The sequence below is a fragment of the Siniperca chuatsi genome, linkage group LG7 (assembly GCF_020085105.1).
Source record: "Siniperca chuatsi isolate FFG_IHB_CAS linkage group LG7, ASM2008510v1, whole genome shotgun sequence".
NCBI lineage: Eukaryota > Metazoa > Chordata > Actinopteri > Centrarchiformes > Sinipercidae > Siniperca > Siniperca chuatsi.
In genome coordinates this window covers 14,811,101-14,835,087 of record NC_058048.1, presented here as the reverse complement: position 1 = coordinate 14,835,087, position 23,987 = coordinate 14,811,101, and the positions used below count along the sequence as shown (strand labels likewise).

The following is a 23,987-nucleotide window of genomic DNA, read 5'->3' as shown; positions in this document are numbered from 1 at the left end:
AGTTAGGATTCAATTTAATCGAAATAACCATTTTTGAGTTGTTGCCACTCGATTTTAGTGTTGGATCAACCGATGATCAATCAATACTGTATTTTAATTTAGATTTTGTATAATGTGGGAACACTAACGTATGACTATATCACTCTTCCTCGCAGACACACACGTGTTCACACTACATCATATTTACAAGATAAGTTTTACCAGATGGCTGTAAAGACAGAATGAATCGTAGCATAATGGGGTATTGATTAATGTGCTATTTGTTGTGGAGGTTGGTAATTGGTCAGCGGCTCCTGGTAAATTGCCCCTGTGGCTCCTCAATCCTCTGTGACCCACACAGACAAACACATTGTGGTGCTGAGGCGAGAGAGAGAGTTTGGTTGGTTATTGACAGTGGTTTATTGATTAAGGTGAAGGAGCCAGCTCTGTGTACGTGTGTGAGGGAGAGGGAGAGAGATCCTTTGTAGTTTCATGCACAGTAATGTGAGTGTGTGTAGTAGTGTTATTGTGCATGTATTCTGTCAGCAGAGTCTGTTGCTTGACATATGGAATGATAATTAAAATTTAAAAGGTGTGCCTCCCCCAGGTATAAGCCCATTGATTTGACAGGCTACAAGACATTTAAAATGTTCAGCTCACAGCAGTCAAGAGACATTTATACTGAAATAACAGTAACAATTCCTTCCCTGATGGGTTAGTGATATGTGTGACTGTAGAGCTCTGAAAAGGGAATAATGCCAGGGAGGGATGTAAAAGCATAAAATAAGTGTGGGTTAACTTTAGTGTGCTTTTGGTCTGGGGCTGTTTTTAATGAACTGGGCTTGTTCCATTTAAGGGAAATCTTAATGCTGCATCATACAATGATATTTCAGATAATAGGATAGCTTTCAACATTGTGGCAACAAAACAAACTTGACTGGCCCACACAAAGCTCTGACCTCAACCCCGTCCAACAACACCTTTGGTATGAACTAAGACAGCTTTGGAATAAGTTCAATCTTGTAATTTTAGAATTACAGCTACTACTATGCTATTTCTGTCTCTGTGTATATGACATCTATTGCATGTCTGTCCATCCTCGAAGATCAACTCAGGAAGATCATCATGCTCTTCCTGAGTTTTCCCCCTTTTTTTCTGTTAAAGGGGTTTTTGTGGGTCTTAATTGAGTATAAACGGTGTCTTGTGTTGTACAGATTGTAATGCCCTCCGGTGCAAATTTGTGATTTTTGGCTATATAACTGAAAATGACTTAAACTTCATTTACAGTCCTGTTTGCAGCAGGTTTACACATAACAAGATGCAAATGTATGTACTGTATTAATGGGCAGATAGCCTTCTACCCTCATAGTTCACGCATGTTGGAAGTTTTATATATGTGAATGCAGCCTGTTACACTGGTATTCAGTAGATGAGACAATTGAATGGACTGGATAATTATGGGTATTGACAAGTACTACTATTACTGGTAAATAGTCTAGTGGTATTTACAAGTAGCGTAGTATTCTAAAAAATGTGGCTGATCCTTTCTGTAGATTAGGCTGTATTTGGTATAAACATATACATTTAAAATGTAATCTCAGCTTTCATTTCACAAGGGACTTAACCACGATGTTGTGATTTATATATGCACCCATTCATTTGTAGGATTTTTTTTTTTTGTCTTTCCAACAGACATATGTAAAACATGACATTAGTTAATTACAACACGACTGAGAACAAGACTGCCAAAGGTACTGATAAAAGCAAATAACTTAAATTAGGAAGTAAAATAATAATTTAAAAAAGCTGATGAAAATCTACAGGTATTAATGAATCTACTATGGCGATGTCTTTTTGCACTGCAAGTCAACGGTTGACGTAAACGGCAGCGCTTTACGACATTTAACGAAAACATTGACGACAGTGTCATGGCGGCGTACGGAGTCAGTTTTGAGAGTTCGAGCAGTATCGAAGAAAGAAAGGATAGTAAACGACAGGCTCGGCAAGAGGCGATAGAAAAGGTATAAACTGTAAGCTTTGTCGCGAACAACCCTGTAAGTAATCTGAGGTTAGTTTTCGTTGGCGACAGTTATGGCTTAAATCTTCATGTTTCGTCCAAATGAAAGCTAACAGCTAACGTCTCGTTAACGTTAGGAACGGATGAGCTTTGCTGCTCAATAGTATCTTTTTTTGCGGAATTGTCCTTATCCGTGATGTAAATTGGTATCTTTGTGTCTCTTTCCATCTCCCCCCTCTCTCGGAAAGCTAACAGTACCTGTGTGTCTTCACATTAACCTGTGTCTGGACAGGCGGATACTCTTAACCTCACAGGACAAACGCTGCTGGGGCAGATAGGAGACCTGCGGCTGTGTTTTATATCTGTGTTATGTCACGGTCGCAGCTATACAGTGATAAAGATGAGGACAGGCTCGTTTTTGAAGTCACAAATGTACACAGCTATTTAATTGTGCGTGATCTTTTTTGCCGTGCAGCTGTGTTTGCACTGTTGCCAGATACACAGACTAACACAGAGCAGATGGCGCAAACAAATTGTGCTTCCTGTAGATGAGCAATTAAGATTGTAAATACATTATCTGCCCGGCTCACTTGTGCTTGAACTGGCCAAAGCAAAGAGTGTGGCTGGGTCTGATTTATTCTGCAGAGTTTGAAGAGGATTTGGCTCATAATGACTTAAGAACTCATCAGTGTCACTGTCATTGTATCCAAAAGATATAATTGTGCAGCTTGAAAGCCGTTGCTCAAATATTTGAAAATCATATCTCTTATCAGCAGGATCATGGCAATGTGAAGACGGTGTCCTTCTTTCATAATGAGAAAAATGTCTCTGTGTATTCCTTTTTCAACAATATGAACCTCTTTTCATAATTTTACATCAGCATTTCTATTTCAGCCCTATTTCAACTCTAATTGGCTTGGCATTAGATAGAAGAGTCAGAAAATGATAATGCTGGTGTACCCTTACGTGGATCTGTTTTACTTATTTTCATTTTGAATTATCCCTCTTATTTCCATCGTGTCATTCAGGCCAAGCAGCAGCATGAGAGGGAAGAGAGGAGGAAGGAGCTGAAGAGGCAGAGAGGGGAGGACACTTGGATGCTCCCTGAGATCAACCAGAGGCTGCAGGAGATCGAGGATGTGAGATACAACGTTTTTTTTTTAACTTAAAGTTGTGCATTTAATCAAACTCAGCAGACAGTGCATTTATCAACTTATAACAGCAGTCACTGCTTAATCACCCTATTGCAGTAGATTTTTAGACTAACCATGCCAAGTCACAACTGTACTGTACCTCAAAGCAGTGGTGAACGTGTTGCTGGTCTGCAGCATGATACAGAAGTTCCACACCTTTTTATAGTTAGAACATTGTTTTTCATGACAGTATTGTGTAATTGTATCAAGCATTTATGTACACTTTCACTGCCATTATGATTTACATTGAGGAAATTATCCAGAAGAGATACAGGAAGATCTTGATCATAATGATGTCTTCTGATGTAATCAATCATAAACACCCTGATGGTCTGCTATTATGGAGAAACATGAGCCAAAATAAATACTGGAGACAAATGGATACTCCTGCATACCTTGTGTGATTGAGGACTGACTGCATCTTAATAACAAACAATAATACAATGGGGGGAAAAAAAACAGAATTCATGGAACCTGATCCCCTCACAGGAGGGCTCTGTGAAGAGCAAGAAGAAGAAAGAGAAGAAATCTAAAAAGAAAAGGGAAAAGAAGAAGAAGAAGGCCAAGAAGGAGAAGAAGCCAACAGAAGCAGGAGATGGTTCTAGTGACAGCTCAGAGGTAGGTCATTTTCACTGCAGGTTTCCTTTAAACAAGGTCTCTCAAGTTAACACCTGAATAGTGCCAGTAGATACTGCTACACTGGTTAATAACTAAGTAAAAGTAAAATAATTTGAAACTGACTTTAATTCTGCTAGACTAAATTTATAATCGAGTGAAAGTAATTTTTGGCAGGTGAAAGTTTTGTAGTATACTATTCCCGGTGAGCTGTGAAGTTTAAAATTTAGAACTACTTACAAGGCTTTGATAAAAACAATATTTTTTTATATATACAGGGATAGCGGTTTTTAAAATTCAGCTTTGGGCTTTTTCCTTTTTTCCATCCTTTTGTTTTGATATGATGATCTCTCATACTGTTTTCCTTCTTCATCATCATTTTCATTCTTCTCCCTCTCTCTGTGTGTCAGGTTTCAGGGGATGAGTGGGTTGAGGCTCATCCTCAGACACAAGCTGCTAAAGCCTGGCAGGTTCCTGATGAGCCCAAGCCTTCAGAGAGCAACCTCAGCCCAGCCCAGAGTGTCCAGGTAACTTCCTTACCCGGTCCCACAGATGCTGAATAACGATGTGATTAACGTTTGCTGTCACTCAAAGATGTACATTTAAAATGATAAACTTTCTCTTTTTATGTTTTGTTTTATTTTCAGTGAAGATGTTTCTCTTAATACAACAAATCATCTGTGGATACAGAAATTGCCAGCTTTGCCGTAGAGTTTTCAGAAGTCCTCTCTATCTTTCAAGATAGAGATGACTTTTAGATAAGATAGTAAAGATAGTAAAGTCCATTTTTCACAATGGAGATTAATAAAGACGCTAAATAAAGCATAAGCATCTAGAGGTAATACTGTATCTAGAGGTATTAAGAAGGTTTGTCCATAAAGACACGCCTTGTTTGCTTCATCTGCTTTAGAACCAACTTACTCACTCATGGCACCATCTTCCATTACTGAGAAGTATGTGTGCTGTATGTGTGTATGAGAACATAGTTGCCATGTGTTAATGGTCATTGGTCTTCTCTCAATCTATACATCTTTCCTTTTCTTTGTTTAACCCCCCACACTGTCTGTCTCCGTCCCCTAGAGAGACGAATGGATGACTTTTGACTTCCTGGCAATGAGTACCACGTCCACAGCAGAGAGGAGGGCTGAGAAAGAACGACTGAAAGAGGAGGAGAGGGCAAAGGCTCAGGCCATTGAACAGGTGTGTGTGTGTGTGTGTGTGTGTGTGTTGTTTCCCCATTTTTCTCTCCAGTTTGTAATGAGCAATTCCCTTCTGCTGTGGTTCCTGTTCCACTGTCGGCCCGGGGAGGGTGTAGACAGCCATGTGGTTCCTCTGATGGTCTGCTCAGTCAGCAGATTCACATGTATCTGTTATTTGAATCCTAATGCAAAATGACCTGTATGTCTGTATAAGAGGGAGATAAAGAGCCATCATGTTTGTGTGTGCAAGGATTGCACACTATATGAAAACACTGTGGCAGTCAGACTCCTCATTTTACCAACAGTGTGGTTACCAGGGTAACAGAGGTTGTCCCCTCTCGGACAGCAGTAATGTGTGTGTGTGTGTGCAGGGTGTTTTTCTCTGGATTTTTAGCATTTGTACCCCTGTTGTGCTATTGTCAGTATGCAGAAATGATTGAAGTGTATGTGTGTTTTTTTTCCTCAGGCTGGTTTGCATAAACTGGAGCTAAACCCGTACTGGAAAGATGGAGGAACTGGTCTGCCCCCAGAGCAGATAGCTCGTACTGCAGCAACAAAAGGTAATAACAGAGTTTAGTAAACTCTGTTGAGGCATTTCCAAGAGTTGGATAGCAGAACATTTTCCAGCTATATAAAATATACTATAAACATCTTTTGGTCTCAGCACCTCAGAATTCAAACATTCAAACACAGAAATCCATTGTAGAAGAGGCAGAGCTATCAGTTTCTCGGATGAAAGTTGCTCCAGTAGACCGGGGTGCAGGGAAGCTGCAATATTGTACATTTTGTTACCTAACTGTTGCCTCACTACACCCCTCTAGTGAAGGGGAAAAAAATCACATTATAAACTGTGTACAATTCAGAGGGGTCTTCCTGATCTCCACAGTCAAGCACTGCAACGCCCATGTTTACTTCCAGCACTGTTTTTCTCCTCATCACTCATTTTCTCTCATTTCTTGTCCTTACCCCACTCTTCAGACCTTCAGACCAGCTTAAACAAGGTGCTTAACTTGACCAATCCATGCATTATTATTATATCCACTCACTGGAATTGGTGATTGAAATGTTGGCCATAAACAAGAAGAAAATTGTACATCCATAATAATTTTTTTTTTAAAAAAAGGGTCCGTTTAGTTGCTGTTGCTGTGGAGCTTTTAATCGTATCACGCAATTTTCCTCAGTTAGCCCAGCTGTCATGGAATTGTAGTAAATGTTTAAATTTACATTTTCTGCGCACTTTAAGGACTTCTCATCCATGTTGGCGTAGAAGTTGACTTTTAAAGTTAATTCTTGACCATGGAAACAGCAGAAGACAAAGCAGTCTCACCTCAAGGTCCATTTAAAATTGATTGTATAATAGACGTAGAAGATTTGTGTTACTATTCTTGATTATTGCTCTATCTACTGTAGATACATTTACTGTATGAATATGTAGAATGCATGCGCCTGTGTCTTTGTATGCTACTATCTTTTTACTTTATTCAGGGGAAGCCTACATAAAATCTGTCTTGGGTTCTTTAAAGGGACAGTTCACCCCAAAATCAAAAAACATTTTTTTCTCTTACCTGTAGTGCTATTTATCCATCTAGGTTGTTTTGGTGTAAGTTGCCGAGTTTTGGAGATATTGACCGTAGAGATGTCTGCATTTTTTTTTTTTTTATATATATAATGGGACTATATGGCGCTCGGCTTTTGGTGCTCAAAGCACCAAAGGAGCTATTTTCTTTCTACCAAACTATATCCGCCAACCGTTTCACCAAGCAGAAGGAAGCGTTTTACATCTACTAATCTAATATTCAAACTAATAGTTCGATACTGCTAGCTCACCTAGCACCACTGAGCTAGTTACAACTCAGCAGAGGAGGATGCCATTAATGTTTACATCCTGCGCTGTCACAAGCACGAGCCTCTCGCCCATGAGCTTCCTTCTGTGCGGTGATAAGGTTGGTGGGTGTAGTTCGGTGCAGAAAATGTTTCATTTTGGGGTGAACTGTCCCTTTTAACAACAGACACTTGCTGGTACAATAATCTCTGAGCTTTAACATCTCATCTTTCCTACCTCTGTTATCTTTCTTTTTCCTACCTGTCTGTCTCCCTGTGTTTCTGTCAGCCATTTGCATGTGTTAGTGTTAAATAGATATATAAGAGTAATCTTTCTGCGGTCACTCCTCTGTTTCTGAGGCCCCAGTGGAGGAGTCCTGGTATTACAGACAATCCCTGGTGACCCTTCATCCCCACATTCATGTTTTTACCCAAAACTGTCTGCTTTAAAGAAGATTTGTGTAATTATGTTTGACAGTCCTGCTCAAAATGAGGTGTAGGTGTGTCACAGGGGGAGCTTCTGTAAGTTGGGGATGCACAGCTTCGCTCATATCCAGTAGGAAGCGGAGGGGGAATTAGTTGCAGAGCTTGTTGGTATGTTGAAAGTGCAGGAGAATGGAGATTTGAATTTTAAAATCAGAGGACTTGAATACAATTATGTGTGCAGAAAAGTCTACATGGAGGTTTGACAGAAGAATGAGAGGACAGATAGAACAAGGAAGAAAGAGCTAGAGAGAGAGACAGAGTAAGCGGTGTTAAGCTGACAAGCAAATGCAGGTATGTGTGCATGTGTCTCTTATCTTTCCACAGTAAGTACAGTTCCCTCTAGAGTTGGCATGGCCTCTCTGTCATAAGCTTTATTCTAAGAGCAAGGCAAAATAAGCTGACGCAAACATCACACACACACAAACAACAAACATACAAACGCACACGTAAGTTTGCTTACTTTTCCCCTTCAAACTGTGTGCCAAATGTCATTTACCTCACCCTGTGTTATAATTATGGTGTTGCAGAAGGTAGAGACTGGTGTGTGTATATGTGTGCGTTTTTAACATTAGATACACTTTTGTTCGGAAAAAAGTCAAGGAAACACTTGCTGTTAAATGATCAGGTGACAATTGGTCAGCTCCAGGATAATGCATCTAAAAGTGGTGCAACAAAAGCAAAGCAGTTCAAAAGCCAGCTCTGTGATCACAGTAGAATAGACTTTCCTTCACACTTGACCAGAGGTTTTGGACAGTACATTTGTCCTGTTTTATCTCTCTGGGAAGTTGTATGAACTGTTTTTTGAAAGAACATTTATTTCCCATGGATTTAAAGACTCATTTTCTCTAATCTTTTCTCACCCTCCTTTATCCCACCCTTCGTTTCTCCTTTCTTTCGCCTCTTGGTTTTTCCCTGGATCTGCCTTTTTTTTTTATTTAATTTTTATTTGTTTTCAGCAACATTTACTCATGTTCTTTTCCCAATTCCTCCACTTTCTTAATTAACATTTTTTTGCAACATACCAGTCCAGTTATGTGATGTAAATTTTCAGATGACGTCAGGAACCTGTAGTACTTAATTTAGTTTTCTTTAGCAAAGAAGATTTCAAGTAGCTTCATCGTTTATGGTCTACTTTATTTTCTTAATTTCTTCATATGTAAATGACAATATGGAAGACATGGAGGCCCAGAATTTGATAACTGGCAGTAGTATGTGCTTCTTTGTAACCTCCGTTCCTGCAGGCCCAGTAGTGAATGATGGAGGTCTGAGCTGGCTGAGGAAGAACTACCAGAGGATGAAGGAGCAGGCAGAGAGGGAGCAGCGAAGCCTCAACGATGTGGTGGCTGAGAGATATGGAGTGAGAACTGATGGCACACGCTCACACGTTCACATGCACATTTTAGCAGCCACATACGGTTAGGTGAAAAAAGCCACCGAACAGATGAAGACGTTGCATAATATTCAGGTTATTGTCAATGGAGATTTGGACATAAAAATATTGATTCAGAGTTACTCTTACTTACATGTCACGGTAAATGCACTCTGAAGTCAAGGATGTACACACACTGTGGGTTCATACACACACATACACACATACTTGCTTACTACTGTGGGAGGAATGTGTGCCTAGATGTCTAGATAATGTTAATGCTGGCAGTTGTAGTGGAGATTACCCAACAACAGCTATGTAAATAGTGAAATTTGAGGACCCTTCTTGACAGTAAACAATAACTTCTGTGGTTTCTCTGACCCGAGACTGATCACTTTTGCACTCATACAGGTGATTTGTGCTGATGTGATGTTAGCATTTTGTTGAACAACTTTAGTATCTGGTAGGTAAATAGCACTGTTATTACCACAATTTTCACGATTTTCACAATTGCTAATTAATGCTTCGTGGCTAGTAGAAACATCAATAGGTTTGGTGAACTGGCTTTTAGGCTTGTAAGGTAGCCAACAAAGCCGCTTAACTGAGCGGACTCCTCTTAAACTACATTGTAAGCATCTTTAGAGTAGAACCATTGACTGTAGAAAAGACGTAGACGTAGCTACTGTGATGTCACCCATTGGTTTGTGGACTACTGTTTTGAAGCCTCAAGTTCGCTATTTTGGCCGTCGCCATGTTGGTTTTTTTGGAACTAGAAGTGACCATATTTGGCTGAGAGGGTGGAGCTGGGGAGGGATACGCATCACTACGCCACAATCCTGATTGACAGGTCGCAGTGGTACCACAAAATAGCCATGCCATAAAGCATACCCTGCTTTATCGTCTATTTTACTCTAAGTGGGACTATGATTTACAGAAATGAACGATTTAGCGATTTAGATCATAAACTCGTTAGGAAAACGTTTACTGAGGTAATAAATCACGTGAGAAGTAGGATCGTTTTCTCATAGACTTCTATACAATCAGACTTGTTTTTGCAGCCAGTGGAGTCACCCACTGCTGGCCATTAAAACGAATGCAGGTTTAAGGCACTTCACGTTGGCGTCACACGGGAGGTTCCCGCTTGAGTAGACCACACCAGAGGGCAAGCAACAAAACCCTTTTAATATGTCATAGTAACCTGCTGGACATTCTGAAAAAATATCTACCTTCACTCTACAGACCGCTGCTGTCAGTTAGATATATCTGTTTTTTAGACTTGGTTTTATATAGCATGTGCACATTGTTGGGACATTTTCCACTTGGCCTCCAAGAAAGTGCCACAGGTGGATGCTTTGGACATGTGTGAAGATCTGAACTGCAAAACCTAAGAAAGTGTATTTTTGAATATGTCTTGTATTTTCTCCTTTTATAGTCAATGGAAGAATTTCAGCAAAGACTTGCAGATGCTGAGAAAGCTGTGTATGGACAGAGAAGAGGAGACAGCAGACCAGCAAGAGGCGGCTGGAGGAAAGGAGAGAATGAGGCCAGAGAGGGATGGAGGCGAAAAGAGGGAGATGGGGCAGAGAGAGGTCAGTGGAGAAATGAAAGGGAAAGAGATTTATCACCCACAGAGAGAGAGAGATACCGTGCTGGAAGAGGAAAAGAGAGGGAGAGGGGAGGGTATCGAGGCAGAGGGGAAGAGAGAGATCGAGATGGAGACAGGTTTAGAGAGAGGGACAGAGACAGTGAAAGAGACAGTAACAAGGATAGAGACAGAGAGAGAGATAGAGGAAGAGACAGAGAAAGAGACAAAGGCAGCGATAGGGACAGAGAGAGGGATAGGGATAGTGAAAGAAATAGAGAAAGAGATTGGCCCAGTGTTGCATCATCATCATCATCATCATCATCATCTGGGCAAAACTGGAGTCACCGTTCTCCTTCTCTTGGTTCACTAAAAGGCCGCTTCCTCAAACCCTCAGAAGATGACGACAGTGGTGAAGGTGGGTCAATGTCAAGGCCTTTTCTAATAGTCTGAGTCAAGTTTTGCAGAAGTAAACAGCATTGTGATCTTATTTTGTCCAATTCATATGGGGTAAACCTTGCGCTTTTTTTCTTTTAATTTGTGAAAAAGAGCAACAACATAGGTCCCATATCTGCTTATTTCAAAACTTATTTCATCAAATGTTATACACAGTCTAACATGCCAAGAGTCTTGGGAGCCTTAATATGCTTTGTAATTTCTTTCCTGTGCAGCTCCAGAGCGTCGTCGTCCTCTTCCAGCACCGCCGTCCACAGGATTCCTGAGACCCAGCTCTGATGATGAAGACTCTGGTCCACGTAATACCAGCGTCCCAGCCTGGAAGAAGAACAGCAAGCTTGCCCGTGAATCTGACAGCTTTGAAAAACCACAGCAGGAGAAAGAGAGGGATCCTGGGAAAACTGTAACGGCTCCTCAAGATGGTCTGTGTGGTGACAAAGCTGCTGTGACGACAGAAAGGTTTCACTCTTTTTATTTTGTTGCCTTGAAAAAACGGTTTGCAGAATGATATCACACATACAACTCAATATTCCAGCTGTATGTGTGTTTAGGTGGACATTATGAATGAATTGGACCAATATTGCCGTTTCCCATGCCCATTATTGTCCACTCACATGAAACAGGATGTCACAATCATTACAGCAGTAATGGCTTTGCTACTACATACACATAAACACACTCTTTAAAATCTTTTGCAACTGTTTTTTAAACCATTAAACCCAGTATTTTGCTGTTTTGTGTCTATTTCAAGAAGACTGTAGCTTAGAAGGGTACAATCACTCACAGTCTCATCCTGAAAAATGTTTTTCCATTTTCCTTTGAGATTCAGTACAGAAATCATGGACTGAGTACTGAACATCTCTATATCTATATATAGCCTAAAAGTACAAATAAGGCATATTTAATCGTGTGCTTTTGGCAGCCTGTGTAGATATTGGGTTACAAGTTTGATTTGTAATGGGGCCACACACACACACACACATAGAGAAACTACATGCGCTAATGGAACTTCAAGACACAATGCATAAAAGTCAATCAGTCTGTGTTAGGTCATATTAATGTGGTCACATAACAAACTTAATAGAGATTTTCTCACAGTAATCCCCTCCATAAAACCTGGCTGTGTCTTCACATGTGTACTTGATTAGTTTCAAGGGCCGTGCAAGAACTGTTGAAGTCCTTATCTGCGTAGTCTTGATATTCCCAGAAAAAACTCCCTAGGCCTCCCTAGGGTTCTGAGCCTGTAACTCATAGCTGTCTTTCTGTCTAAAGCACTATGTTTAGTAACAAACATTTAGACACACATAAGCTCTTAACCTCATAAAGCTGTTTATTTTGCGTTATTGATGTCAACCATCAGTCAGTGGATGAATGTTTCATTACAAAGCATCAGTTATCAGCTCCCTCACACAGTATTTCAAATACTAATAAGCTTATATGTTTTCTTACTTTCACGGCAGTCCGACATATAGCACCGTTGTAGGCAAGATGTCGGAGTATCACTGCTTTGTAAAGCCTTCTTAGTTGTTCTGTGTTTTGCCTCATTAGACTAAGTTGTTTGGGTAAAGCAGCACCCAGAACCCCTGCAGCATGAAATGAGTCTGCAGTGTGACAGCAGAATGAAATGAGGCTATGAGAAGTGTAATAGCCTAGAACGATGCTTCCCAGGCTGCAGTTCAGATCCTCCCAGGCAAGGCTGTAATGATCTCTGGGGGGGCACAAAGACTCAAATGAATCATAACAGATAAACAATATGAAGAAAACAACTAAATGGTTAAATTAAAAACTTCACAAATAAGTTTCCCATTATGGGATTTAGGACTGTTATCAGGGTGGAATAATTAAGTAATTAAATCCTGTTGTTCAGAGGTTGAGTTATGGGGGAAATCTGGAGGAAAAGAGAGGAAGAGGACACTGTATGACAGGGTGAATTGTGTATCACTAGTATTATAATATGGTTGTGAATCTTCACGAACCAATTGGACATTTAATTTCAAAGGTTTTCTTGTTAAGGTTGTGAATTTGTTAAATTATAAATTGTGGTTGAAATGTGGAAATGTTTGGTCTTCTTCACTTTTTAAAATTCCCTTTCTACCTCTGGGTTTTGGTCTGCTCTTCAAACTCTCCTCTTCATGTTTACCTAGGAGTGAGAGTGAAAGTGAGGAAGAAGAGGAGGAAGAGGTAGAGGTTCCACTGCTGTCAGAGGAGGAGATGAACAAACTGGGAGCCAAACTGGTGAAGGCAGAGATCATTGGCAACACGGTGAATAGGTTATCATTATGTTACTGTTATGTTATGTTATGTTATGTTATGTCATGTTACAGTGACCCCCAGTGGAGATTACCATTGGGCTGAATATATGACAGCCTTGATTATAATATGACCCGCCGTTTTCCAACACCTGTTTTAGGAAAAATACTTTTTTAAGATGAAGAGCTATTTATTAGCCTAGTCCTGTTCGGAAAGTTTCCCTGAGATAATATTAATCCAAGGGTAAGATAGTTCTCATTTCTGAAACCCTTTCTCTCGTAAAAGTGAAACATGAATGGATTAAATGTAATGTATGGTCCGGTTGATTTACTTTTTCTCAACACATTTGCTTTGACTCTTTTCTTTGTGTAGATTTAACAGCACATCAGGGGATCCATTAATTTATAGCGTTCATTGATCTGTTCACTTAACTCCCCCTCTGTCTATCTCCATGTGTCAGTGCTAAGCATACTATTGGGATCTCTTACAGAGAGTGTTAAATTGCTGTCTGTTACAAACACACACTCACACAACTATAATGCTAAGTAAGTGTTATCGACCTGGCATCCAGAATCTCCCTACACAACAAAATAATCAAACAATATTCCCAAACCTCTTTGTTTGTGTGTGTGTGTGTGTGTGTGTGTGTTGAGTGCATTTAAGTCATGCACTTGCCTTTTATGCCTTGTACATGAAGGTATAAATCTGGCACAACAATATGGCTTAAGAGGTTCTGTCCTCTTTAGTGTTTCTGTTTTACAGTGTTCAGCCTCAAAGCCTTTTTATCTGACGATTGTCAAAACACACTGATAGACAAAATATTCTAAACTTGACTTAAGAAAATAGTCACCTTTTATATATTAAACATTTAGACACTGGAGTTCCCATTTACATATCTGCCAGCATACATGATATTTCTATGATAGTCTTATAACAGCTGTTAATATCTGCCTACTAATGTACCTGACAGGCTCTACTTTTATAGGCTTTATGTCCAAAAATCTTCCATCTCTCCCATCTTCATTCTTATATTTCCTGTAACATTGTGTAAATACATTGTGTGTTACCAAAAAAACTGTATACAGAAGTATTGACTGACTTAATACTGCTGTTTTATCAGTAAATCTTAATGTGCAGGCTTTTTAAAACATTTTTGTGTTTCAAATGTGTGTATGTATGTGTGTGTTTGTTTGTTTGTTTGTTTGTTTCAGGCCATGGTTGACAAGCTGAAATCACAGCTTGACGCAGCACATAAAGCCAAAGAGAGCCACGCCGCCCGAAAGAAGCTACAAGAAACAGCTAAGTTAAAGCAGGTCTGTAAATACTAACTCTTACACACTCATTGTCACAGTCACTGTTGGTCAAGATGGAGACACAGTACACACAGTTGTGCCCCCACACACACACAAAAGGAAATCATGATTAGACAATTTAAAAAAAGATGGAAGAAAAGAGAGGACTTATTTTTTCTTAGAAATAATTTTTCTCCACTCCATTTCTCCTTCTCGCCTATTTTTATCTGTCTCTTTGCTATCTAAGTACTTGCTATTTCCTGAGCACAGTTTTCCTCTGCGCTGATATCTACACAGTGCTATTTCCGCCAGATTTATTATATATCCAACACACACACTGATACACACTTCACTAAAACACACTGCAGATTTTTCACATTTATAATCGCATAAATTCCCTGATACAGACACAATGTCCTAAATTGGATACATAAACACTCACTCTCAAATCACGCACAGATATAAACACATGCAAACACAGGAATAGATGGATACAGAGACTCACACACAGCACTTAACCTGACACACACACACTGTATCTTCCTGTGTCAGATTTATCTGCTAGCTGCTTCTTTTTCCTCTCCCATAGTCTAAATGCTAATCCAAACACTCAAGGCTATATCTTTTCTAAACTTCACACACACACACAACACAGCAGGTTACGGCAGCATCCATCTCTCTCGCTGTGCAGGCAAGAAAAGTGCCTCACACACACTCGTCTTGAGATGAAACTAAACTGCTGTTACCTCCGATTGCTTTTAAAAGGAATTTGTTTGTTTGAAGTCTCTTTCCTGCTCAGCTTTCACGTCTTGCTTTCTGTATGGAAACGGCTCCTGTTTGGCATTTTAAGAGACCATAATGGGAAACAAATGTCTTAACGTGCTCACGACACTCTTCTACCAGGGGGTCACTCAGAGTGTGCCCCCGTGTTAATGTGTGCGAGAGAACGAGACAGAGACAGATTGAGAGGGAGAAGAGAGATTATATGTGCCATCCTGCCTGCATTTGTAGTACAGGCAATTAACAGAGAGCAATGGCAGTGCCCTGACACTTCAGCACTTCTTTATCTCCTCTCTTTGGCATTGCTTATGCTGTTTCTGGCTTCACACACACGCACGAATATGCACAAATAAATGGAGGACTATTTCCGACATGAGCAGACTCTAGACAACTTTATAAACACATAGAAAGCAGGCTACGATTATTTATATAACCTGTATATTATCATTTGCAAGGTAGGCCAGATTCATCCCCACTAAGGCAGTCCTGTCCAAATTAAAAGACTACGGTGAAATCCTCAGTAAGATTTCAGAGAAAATGTCATAATTCTTAGGTTTTAGTGCACTTATCAGCTGATAGGTACTTCAGCCCTCTTAGAGATGGAGTGCTGTTGGTTTGCACTCATTCGAGATCCTTCCAAACTGTCTTGTTATGGAAGACTTTTGGCTTGTCTTCACTATTCAGTGTTTTAACTCTTGTTGTCTGTCTGGCTCATATTTAATGTTTTGACTGCGTGTGGAGCCTTGAGAGGCCTAACTGTGCCGACTGGAGCTGAGGAAATATTCTCTTCTATAATTTTTTTTCTTACAGTCCACTTTCATTTTCTTGTGACTGTCTCCCATCCTCTCTGCTACTCCCACCTTGTTCTCGTTTCTTGGCTGTCTGCCTCTACCTGTCAGGTGGAACTTCAGTCTTTTACAGGCTGTCTCTGGCTGCTGTTACATAAGGCTAGTTTTTCTTCTGAATGTAATCAATCTAATTGACAACTCCCAACAAAGTATTTCAGTGAGCACCACATAAAATTATGAGATAAAGTGTCCTGTGTACATTTTCTGCAAAAATCAAGAATAGCTCCAACGTGTGCAACTCAGACTTCAGCTCCTCATAACAAGCAAACATTTTGATCTTTGAAAAACACGGACCTGTGTTGAGCTCTAAATTGGCACTGAAGCAGCAGTTCATTCTACTGCTGGAGTTTTTTAACAGAAGGCAGGTCTTCTGTTCCCCCTCAAACTAGTAACATTTATTCAAAGATACAAGTGCTCTTTCAAACACATTTGTCTTCACAGAGGAACAACTTTAATCTAATCCAACCAGGTGATCATATACAAAAAAGTACAAGTATATTTAGAAAATTGGGTCATTCGAATGAATGTTTGCCTTTAAAATATTTAATCCTGGGAACAGACTATGACAGATTAAACCCAGCCCTATCAAAACTAATGAAATTTCTTTGGAATAAGCCAGGTGAATTTATATAAGGCATTTTTATTCTGATGAAGCCCTGATTATTAGTGGAATAAAAGTTTAATAAGCAGCTACTTGACAGCCCCTCTTTTCTCCTCCCGCTACCTGACACACGTCTCCTGCTATGAATCCAAAACATTGCCAGATGCTTATTGTTAAATCCACCCTCTTCCTTTCCTTTGTTGATCAGGGATGTATGTGCCTCCAACATGACTAACAAGTTAGTTCAATTGGTAGTATGTTACAAGACTAATTAAAACACACTTCTTTGTGTGTTGCATGTCATTTGCAATGTAAATTTTCATTTTGATTAAACTTGTAGCTTTACGGCCTTCCATGATGGCATGAATACAACACAAATATTTAAAATTTTTGGGAGAATGACCTGGCTGTGTTTTTTTTTTTTTAGGTTGCAGGTCACTCCAGTGAAGACCAGGAAGTTCTGCTGTTCAGAACAGACCAATCAGGTCGGGCCTGGCCAGTCAACGCCCCCTCTGGACCTCAGGAGCCCCACGGAGGACGACGGAAGAAGAAACCGGTAAGAGAGAGAGGCATGACGGGTGGTAAGAAAGTAGACAAATAAATGACTGGACAGCAGGGAGGGAAGTGTTCTACAAAGGAATTTGAAAACATGAAAATGTACTGCTGCACACATGGTAAAAATAAATCTTGAACTGCACCAGCAAGCCACCACTTAGGACAAAGACAGAGAGGATCCTGCACACTATTGCAACTAGAAGACAGACAAATTGAGAAAAGGGGGAGCAAATGAGCGGGTTGTGTCGTGCGATTTGTTCCTTGTCGTTTTGGTATTCATCAAAGTGTGAAATGAGAGCAGGGACTCCACCTGACTGTGAGTTGAAATGTGTGTAATGTAAACAAAGCTGTCCAGTCTATTCTGTTTATGGTTAGTAAAGGAGACTGGGCAACTTTATACATTTTTAATGTCTGTCTCACCCTATGTTTCCCTCAAGATCATTCTCTGGCTCAGGCCTGTCCATTTCTGTCTGTCAGAGTTCACCTTTCCAGTTTGTCAGTCTGTTTTTTCCCCCTCATGCTCTCATCTTCTTCTACCTCCCTCTTCTCTCCACTGTCCTTTGTGATTTTGAATGTGAATTGAAGAGATATTAAGATTTTGTCTTTTTTTACATGCAGCACCCATTTTTCTGTGAATTTTCCTGTTCACCACCAAAAAAAATCACATTATATTGATATTTATTCATACCTCTATTACTGCTGTGCAATATCCTCCGTATCATTATAAATAAGCTACACTTAACTTGGCAGTTCATGCACTATTACTTTATACCATATTATTATCATCAACCGGTAAACCCACTTTGTACTTCACACTTATTTTATTTTATACTTATACCCACTTGGTACTTAATTTATTTTCTGACCTGTATTATAGTGTATTATAATTTTTTTGCTTAGTACTTCTCTTCCTGTGTGCACTGACGTGATAGTGAGCTGCTGCAGCAAAAGAGTTTCCCCGCGGGGATCAATAAAGTATTTCTGATTCTGATTCCTCTCTCTTTCCGTCTCTCTTCAGATTGAGACTCATGTTGATGGGCAGCGTGTGCGCTACTTCCAGGATGATGACAATGTAGGTCTGAAGGAGATGGTGAGGAGGGAGAAGATGAGCACTGCACAGGATCAGAATGCCCTCTACTCTCGTATGGCTGCCAAAGTAAGAAATCGTTTGCTTTACCACAACCTTGCAACTGCTGGGCAGTGCTGAAAACAACTTGGCCATGAGGGCGACAACCTAGGATGTTGATAATTATTACCAGAATGAACAGTGAGACCAGGAATTAAAGATACCCTGTGGAGTTTTCTTGTAAACAAAACTTTTGTTTGCATTCAGTATTACTCACCAAAATCCACTGTGTGTATCCTTGAGGTCTAACAAATATGATGAATGCATTTCCTTCCTCATAAAACCACTTTTGTTGGCGCATTGCTGCATTTTTTTGGTGCGTTACTGCCACCTGTAGATCAGTGGATTAGTGTGAAAGCATTGGCTGCACCCCTAAAAAGCAGCTAATAATAACAAAAATAACAACCTGGCATCTTTGGGCTGAGATCAGTTAATCTGGCAACACAAGGGCAAGGTTTTTCACAATCTGGCAACCTAAGAGTTGGTGTTATCACAAGATTGCAACTTTAAACTGCAATAATGGAGTCAGAGATGGTGTGCTAATAACACTCAACTATAATCAAACATAATCAAAGCAGCCAGATTACATTCATTTGCAAAATGGAAGCTGTTTGATTCATTTAAAATGTTGTGTTTTTTTTTTTTTTTTATCGCTAAGCCTCAAAGCACACCTGTGTTGCTTTATAGCAACCATTGCTCTGGCCCTGGTGGGTGTCCATATTTTCATAGAGCCATGGCTGCTGTTTTCCCCTTTCTTCTCTGCCATTGGTCGACTTTCTTCCTCGTTGCTTTGGTTTCTCTGACGAGTCAGATTGGATGCCATCTCAGAGTTAGTCAGAGAATTGCATGACCTCAACATAGTGGCAGCTTCTTCACCTTTGTACAGCGAAAAGAAAAGTGACGTTTAATTTGTTGTGGACACAGCAGTTTAGTTGAAAATAATTAATCAGTGCAGGACAGAACTGTTTGTACCTGAAGTTGACAAACTCAAGTAAGGTGGATCAAGCTGGCTTGCACTCTGGCTTTTGTCAGTTGTTGCAGTCGCTCATACCTAATATGGAAGTGTATCCAGACCACAATTTATATTTAAAAAATCATCATCAGTCACTTAGTTTTTCAGTTATTTTGTAGTCATTTTATGAACTGTTAACTTATTACATTTTTAATAAAGTGTCTTGGACTTGTTGGTGTAACTGGGTTAGTAGAAAAAATCTTTGTTTGATAAAAACAATGAGGGGGCCGATGCCACGCAGACACCAATACATACTAAAGGTTGCTTTGTTTGATCAATCAAATTTGGTAAATGGATTATCAATCCCCACTGCAGTCATATGAACAGAGTTAGATGAAGGCATATAAATATGGCAAGGTAAACCTACAATTCTGCTCAGGTGCTGTGTGTATGAGTGTGTATGTGAGGATCACCTAGATTAACTCCGTCATTCTTCCCTCAGGAAGAGGGAAAGGATAGACGTTTAGGATTTGTTCTGTCAGATTGGTATGCAGTTTGGTTCTGTGTCGTTATCCATTTCTCTCCACTACTACTCTTTCATCTACTTGTCTCCCTCTGCGACTCTCTCTCCTCCACTGTGTGCTTGAAATAGACATACAGCAGCAGATGGGTACTGGCAGGCTGTAGTGCATGTGTCAGTCTATCAGCAGTTTTACTTCTGCACTTTTCCATGAGCCAAGACACATTTTCCTTCTCTTCTCTTTTCTTCTTGTTTACTTCTTCTTCTCTCTGTAGGTTGGAATATGACAACAAGTAGTGTTAAAAATCCTACTGACAGGTGTATGTATGTGTGTGTGTGTGTGTATGAAAAGGCATTGAAGAAAAGGCGTTTATTAAAAGCATTATTAAACAAAGGGATGGAGGAGTTGCCATAGCAATTAAAAAAAAAAAGACAAATGCTTTATCTCCGTCCATATTTTTCCTTTCCCCGACTTTCTCTGCCCTTCACTCACACACACACACACACACACACACACACACAAAATCACTTGACCTCACTCTTATATTCATTACACGGCTATGCGTATAAAAATATACACACATGTTCTGCACCTACAAAGAGTGACACTAAAAATACATCTACAGTTACCATGGCAGGGCTTCTATAAATACCAGTTTTATCCATTGGTCAGAGAGACAGTCTGTTAAGTTAGCAGACTAGCATTGTCTGGAGATTTAATGTAGTGAATTTTTTTTTTTACCATAGTGTACCAGACATGTTAATCCCTTCCACTCTCCTGCTACATACTGCATAATTTAAATTGCATCAAGAATGTGTCCATTTATCATTAGCTAAGACCTATGTAATGATTTAGACTTATTACTACCATATTATTCCTAATTAGTCTATTTGTGTGTGTGTGTGTGTGTGTGTGTGTGTGTGTGTGTGTGTGTGTAAGAAAATAAAACTGTCTGCTCTCAGACAAATGCAGAATGTGCTGCTCCACACTTAGGTGCAGTCCTTTGCACACACTCACTCCTACACACTCACTCACTCACTCACTCACTCACTCACTCTCACTCACTCCTACACACACACACACACACACACACACATTCCCTCCCACACTAATACAATTTTCACTCTCACTCACACACACTCCTACACAGCGAGTCATGCACACACACTTAAGCCATGCTTGCCTCTCGCTCTCTCACATGCATAAGGATTCCAACCTGTTGCCATGGTGACAAGACTCAGTCGTAGAAACACCAGAGTCGATACTCGGCGTCCTGCCTCACACTGTTAACACACAGAGACCAACTTAAATACAGGCCAGTTCAGGCACAACACACACACACACACAGAATATGGTGTGGAAACGGCACAGACGGTAATATTGCGTCAGCACCTACATACACCAATTAGTGAAGCTACCAGCCAGTTTCTAAGGACAGTCGATGTCGCTACAGTAGTTTTTAAAGGATTACCATGGCTTTCTTTCATGTTTTAAGAAGTGCCAGTGTAGAATATTTTTTTGTTTTAAGCCTGAAATGAAAAGCAAAAGCTACATTTAGTCTCCTTATCAATAAAATACATCCATAATTTACTTAAATACACCCCAAAAAGAATTTACTTAAGCACAGTGTGATTATTTATACTTGAGCATGGTCCCAGATTTGGCCGAGAATGATCACACTCCTGTTAAACACTGCTCATCATTTCTCTCTTCTTCTTCTCTCATCTCTGTCTCTTCCCCCACTTCTCCTCTCCATCTCCTCTGTCGTCTCTGTCACCACCACTTCTACTCCACTCGACTCTCCAGATGATGGGGAAGACAGACGGTGACAACTACACGCTGGATGACATGTTTGTGTCGAGTGCAGCGCAGCGGGAGGGCGAGGGGAGGGAGGAGGAGCGGATGAGGAGCAAAGCCATCGGGGACAGTAGGAGGCTGGCTGCCTCCATGGAGAAATGCCACCACTGCTTCAGCAGCCAAGAGCTCCAGAAGCACCTCATAGTGGCAATAGGCAGCAAGGTAAGGGATTGTGAATGTAGGCTGTTTTGAGATGTCATCATTTCCCAAAAGTTTTGTCTTTTAGTGTCTTGTTCTGTCAGACCAACAGTCCAAAACCCAAACATATTCAGTTTATAATCATAGAAGAATAAGGAAAAAAGATTTACATTTTTGAAGATGGGACCAGAGAATTTTGACATGTTTTCTGAAAAGATGACACAGAACGATTAATTGAATATTAAATGAATTTTCTGTCAATCCACAAGTGGATGAATCGACTAATCATTGCAGCTCCAAATTGAAAAACTCAAGGTTTTGGACTGTTGGTCAGAAAAAACTTTTGTCTGTAATGTGCATGTGTTTGCGATCTTGTGCCCAGGTGTACCTGAGCCTGCCTGCGGGAGTGTCGATGACAGAGGGCCACTGTCTCATCTGTCCTCTCCATCATCACTGCTCTGCCACCGGATTGGATGAGGATGTCTGGTCAGAAATGCAGGTTAGCCAATCAGTGCTCCAAGTCTTGTCAGTCCAGGCTAAAGCGATAACCTCTATCGTTTTACAGCAGTGGTAGATATAATCAGAACCTGCTTTCATTTTCAATGTTTACGTCAAACAAGAATGATTAAAACTTAATTGAATTCACTTCTGTGCTGCTTTGTTGTCCTCAGCTCTTCCGGCGTACTTTGGTGCGTATGTTTGAGTCCCAGGAACTGGACTGTGTGTTCATGGAAACGCACATGAACCCACGCAGAAGACAACACATGGTCCTAGAGTGTATCCCACTACCCCGAGAACTGGGCGATATGGCACCCATATACTTTAAGGTCTGTGCGTGTATTGACTCTCACCATTCTGATTAAGTTCACTTTGTCAAGTTTTACACTGGAAAGAAGTATTGTAGGGATAGGTTTGCGTTTAATGCTTAAACAAATGTGTGAATGTCCTCACAAGTGTGGTAATACAGCAGTTTCTGTGTGCCCTCAGAAAGCTATCATGGAGTGTGATGAGGAATGGGCCATGAACAAGAAGATTGTCGACCTCTCTTCGAAAGACATCCGCCAAGCTGTATGCTCTCTTTTTCTTTGTCTGTGTTTATCGTTTCTGTCTGGTTTTCCTTACTTTTTCTCTCATTTCCTACCGTCTGTCTTGCCATACTTGTTTCCTTCATAACCTCCTTTCTTCCATCTTGCCTCTCTCTCCTTTCTGTTCTTGTAACCTCTCATCCTTGTTAATTGTTTGTTTAATGCCTCTTAGGTACCTCGAGCTCTGCCCTACTTTGCTGTAGACTTTGGACTCCAGGGAGGGTTTGCTCATGTCATTGAAAATGAACAGAAGTTCCCCCATTACTTCGGCAAGGTCAGTGCGTGCATTAAGGCTGTTATAATTGGTACACCATTGTGTTTTTCCTCTATTTTTTTTTTTTAGTTAGTAGAAGTCACCGTCATTTGGTTCTAGAAATTTCTGAAAACTTTACTGCACATGTGTGACTGTGGGTCACAGCTATAACTCGACTCTGAGCCTGATTTCCACATCACTTTAAATGTAAGCAGTGCTTAGGTTTGCCATATTAGAGTGAATCGGACACAAAATAGTGCAACAAAGATTAAAGAAGCACATGTTTATAGATAAATCAATTACTCCACTGTAGCAGCACTGGCATAGTCACAATTGTGCAAGTACAAGTGGGTTCATAAAGATGCATTACCGACATATGTGACAAATGCAGTGATATATTTTAGCTTGTTTACCAACCTACAGTAGCTATACTTCCAAGTGTCTGTAACTGTGTGTTGGCTTTTCTTTATTTAAGTTATGTTTTTTCTGCCATAGCAAATGAATTCCAGTTAATTTTACAGCAATATTTCAATATGTTCAATCCCTTTTTCCCCTCACAGGAAGTGGTTGGAGGCATGATGGACTTGGAGCCGCGACGTTGGAGAAAGTTGATCAGAGAGAACTTTGACGATCAGAGGAAAAAAGTCCTGCAGTTTGCACAGTGGTGGAAACCATTTGACTGTACCAAGACTGAGGGCTAGCTAGTGAAGACTACCCACACACACACACACACATACAAACACACTGTGGTTCCCAGTGCAGGAATCACATTTGGTGAATATGGTGCAGACACTGTTCCACCTACCAATTCAGAATTTGATGTAAAATTCCTATTAGAGGTTATAATGTGAGAACATTTTTACTTAAATAAAAAGTAAATAAAATGACTTTGATTCATGTATTTGTTGTATTTTTATGTTAAATGCCAGAAATTGTTTCATATCACCATTTCTTTACACTGAAAATCTCTCAATACCTAAACCTCATTCCCCCATCACACATTAATACTAAA

The 23,987-nt window shown here is 40.2% G+C and overlaps 1 protein-coding gene across 1 annotated transcript; it reads left to right on the top strand.

Annotated features, from left to right (window-relative positions):
- The first annotated feature begins 1,849 nt into the window (after nucleotides 1-1,849).
- Nucleotides 1,850-23,862, top strand: cwf19l2 (CWF19 like cell cycle control factor 2). The gene is made up of 19 exons (XM_044203570.1): nucleotides 1,850-2,000; nucleotides 3,025-3,135; nucleotides 3,679-3,807; nucleotides 4,215-4,331; nucleotides 4,885-5,004; nucleotides 5,470-5,563; nucleotides 8,552-8,667; nucleotides 10,112-10,679; nucleotides 10,933-11,176; nucleotides 12,862-12,979; nucleotides 14,179-14,280; nucleotides 16,916-17,044; nucleotides 18,062-18,199; nucleotides 21,449-21,661; nucleotides 22,020-22,136; nucleotides 22,309-22,464; nucleotides 22,625-22,705; nucleotides 22,895-22,996; nucleotides 23,536-23,862. The coding sequence occupies exons 1-19, from the start codon at nucleotides 1,908-1,910 to the stop codon at nucleotides 23,674-23,676; spliced, it is 2,889 nt and encodes a 962-aa protein (XP_044059505.1). The 5' UTR covers nucleotides 1,850-1,907; the 3' UTR covers nucleotides 23,677-23,862.
- Nucleotides 23,863-23,987: the final 125 nt, after the last annotated feature.

Coding starts and splice junctions, on each gene's coding strand:
- cwf19l2 (XM_044203570.1), top strand. CDS start 1,908: ATGGCGGCGTACGGAGTCAGTTTTGAGAGTTCGAGCAGTATCGAAGAA. Junction 18,200..21,448: donor ACTCTCGTATGGCTGCCAAA/GTAAGAAATCGT, acceptor TCGACTCTCCAG/ATGATGGGGAAGACAGACGG. Junction 22,137..22,308: donor ATGTCTGGTCAGAAATGCAG/GTTAGCCAATCA, acceptor TGTTGTCCTCAG/CTCTTCCGGCGTACTTTGGT.